The sequence below is a fragment of the Aphanomyces astaci genome (assembly GCF_000520075.1).
Source record: "Aphanomyces astaci strain APO3 unplaced genomic scaffold supercont1.101, whole genome shotgun sequence".
Taxonomy (NCBI): domain Eukaryota; phylum Oomycota; class Saprolegniomycetes; order Saprolegniales; family Verrucalvaceae; genus Aphanomyces; species Aphanomyces astaci.
Window position 1 is genome coordinate 190,932 of NW_009798364.1, and position 1,914 is coordinate 192,845.

General features: G+C 38.9%; 1 protein-coding gene across 2 annotated transcripts in view; it reads right to left on the reverse strand.

Moving 5' to 3' along the window:
• The window catches only part of H257_17256, a 4,838-nt gene that overhangs the window by 694 nt on the left and 2,230 nt on the right, over positions 1-1,914 (reverse strand). The window contains exons 6-10 of one of the 2 annotated variants that reach the window (XM_009845975.1): positions 1,392-1,637; positions 1,179-1,238; positions 873-966; positions 667-792; positions 413-558 (exon numbers count right to left, since the gene is read on the reverse strand). In XM_009845975.1, the coding sequence (XP_009844277.1) occupies positions 497-558; positions 667-792; positions 873-966; positions 1,179-1,238; positions 1,392-1,637 (588 nt within the window). In that variant the 3' untranslated portion in view covers positions 413-496. Of the gene's footprint in view, positions 1-412; positions 559-666; positions 793-872; positions 967-1,178; positions 1,239-1,391; positions 1,638-1,914 lie in introns of those variants that run through there. The other variant, XM_009845974.1, reaches the window with a different exon arrangement.

Here is a 1,914-nt window from a genome sequence, read left to right on the forward strand (position 1 = left end):
ATTCGAACACTTGAATCGTTTGGCATTGAAATGGATGACATCATTTCCACTGTGAGAAACTGGTGGAGACGCACTGGCATACTCAGCTCTGACTTGGAGACGCCCAGCGCTTGAATGCATGTATAAAAGGTTGGTTCAGACAGCCTGCAAATACCTGTAAGAGTTAATTTACTGTGTGAATTGCATAATTTGCTCCGTTTCGTTTAAGGGTGGAGATCAGTATAGGATATAATGTCATAAATATCAAGAAATTTATAAATCTTGCATGATCTAAAAATGTACTGGATAAATTGCCCAAGGTATTGTGCTTCGAAGATCAGTACTACATTTTTGCTGTGTTTCCTTCGAAATTTACAAAAATGCCATTGGACAAAACTGGATCCAAAGACGTCATGATTGGACAAAATGAATGTCAGGATGGAAGGTCGTTGGTTATAATTACACAAACTACGAGGCCATTGGATAAAATTCATTTGACCATTATGGTCTCGCGACACTAATACAACACAGTGTCTTGCGTAGCGTGGCGTTCCAACGGGCGATACAGCGGCTCTTTTCCTATGCAATAAGACAGGTTAATATATATATATATATATATATTAAACGCTCATTCGACCAGAATGCAAGTCCTTTTTAATGTTTATTTGATTCATCATAACAACTTACCAACGCGCCACATGTACGAGTCCAGCGCCAGGATGGTTGCATCGGGGATGTCTCCTTCTTGCAACACAGCCAAAATCTTATCGCACGCCACGACTGCCCCTGCGCGTAATTCCACTTCTTCGTCGCCTATGGTCGTCCCAAAATAATATTTACTTTAAAATAATGTATGAGAAAATATTATATATATATATGTGGTTCCTCCTTACTCCCAAGCACAAGCACTTGACCGTCCTCGATCGCTGCGGCCAACGCCGGTGTGTATTCGAGGATGCCCAACGCATGCAACACACATGGCAGGACCTACTCGGTGAATACTCTGTCAAAATATATAAATATATATATATTATAATCAAATATGATCGAACTATTAAAAATTGCATAGAGGGAGATACACGGCGTAACTCTGTCAATTTCCCCGCAGATATATAAACATATATATATATATATCATTAGTATAATCAAATCTATTTGAAATCTTAAAAATAAAATCCATAGATAGTTACGCGACGTACGTTGTCACTGCAAGCCGTGAGCGTCTCCATGTCTTGAAACGCGAATCGCACGTCCGACGCCTACAACTCCCAAGATCAATAATATAAATATCCAATTCCACTCAAATTCACGATATATTAAATCTATTCATAAACAATTAAAAATCAACCACATATTTGGTGCTGACTAGTCGAGTAACTTGTCGTATGGGAGAAACAAATACATCATAATACCCCAAATCGACGGTACAAGTTGGACGCCAGCAATTGCGCTTTTTTGAGAATGATCACGTCATTGTGGACGTCGCAAAAGCCAGGAAAGGTCGCGGCTAGGGCATCCACCAGCGCCGCCGCCGACGGACCAACATGGAGCGCTTCGTCCGTGGAAGGGGCGGCAGTCTCATGAACATGCGCAAGGACAAATGCTCCCAGGTCATCGAACCCATGCTTCAAGCACAACGAGCCAGTTTCAGTCAAGACCTATACCGTATTGTTAGATCTCGTTGCGGACATAATGAAACGCATATTTTCATCGTTTTCGACAAAGCCAGTGTGTTGTATATATATATATATACATAAATCTTACAGGATATATATATATATATATAAATCTTAGAGGATATATATATATATAAATCTTAGAGGATATCTATATATATATAAATCTTAGAGGATATCTATATATAAATCTGAAACATAAAGCCCAAAAAACATTGAAAGCGAACGATGGAAAAGAATATTAATATATATATATATA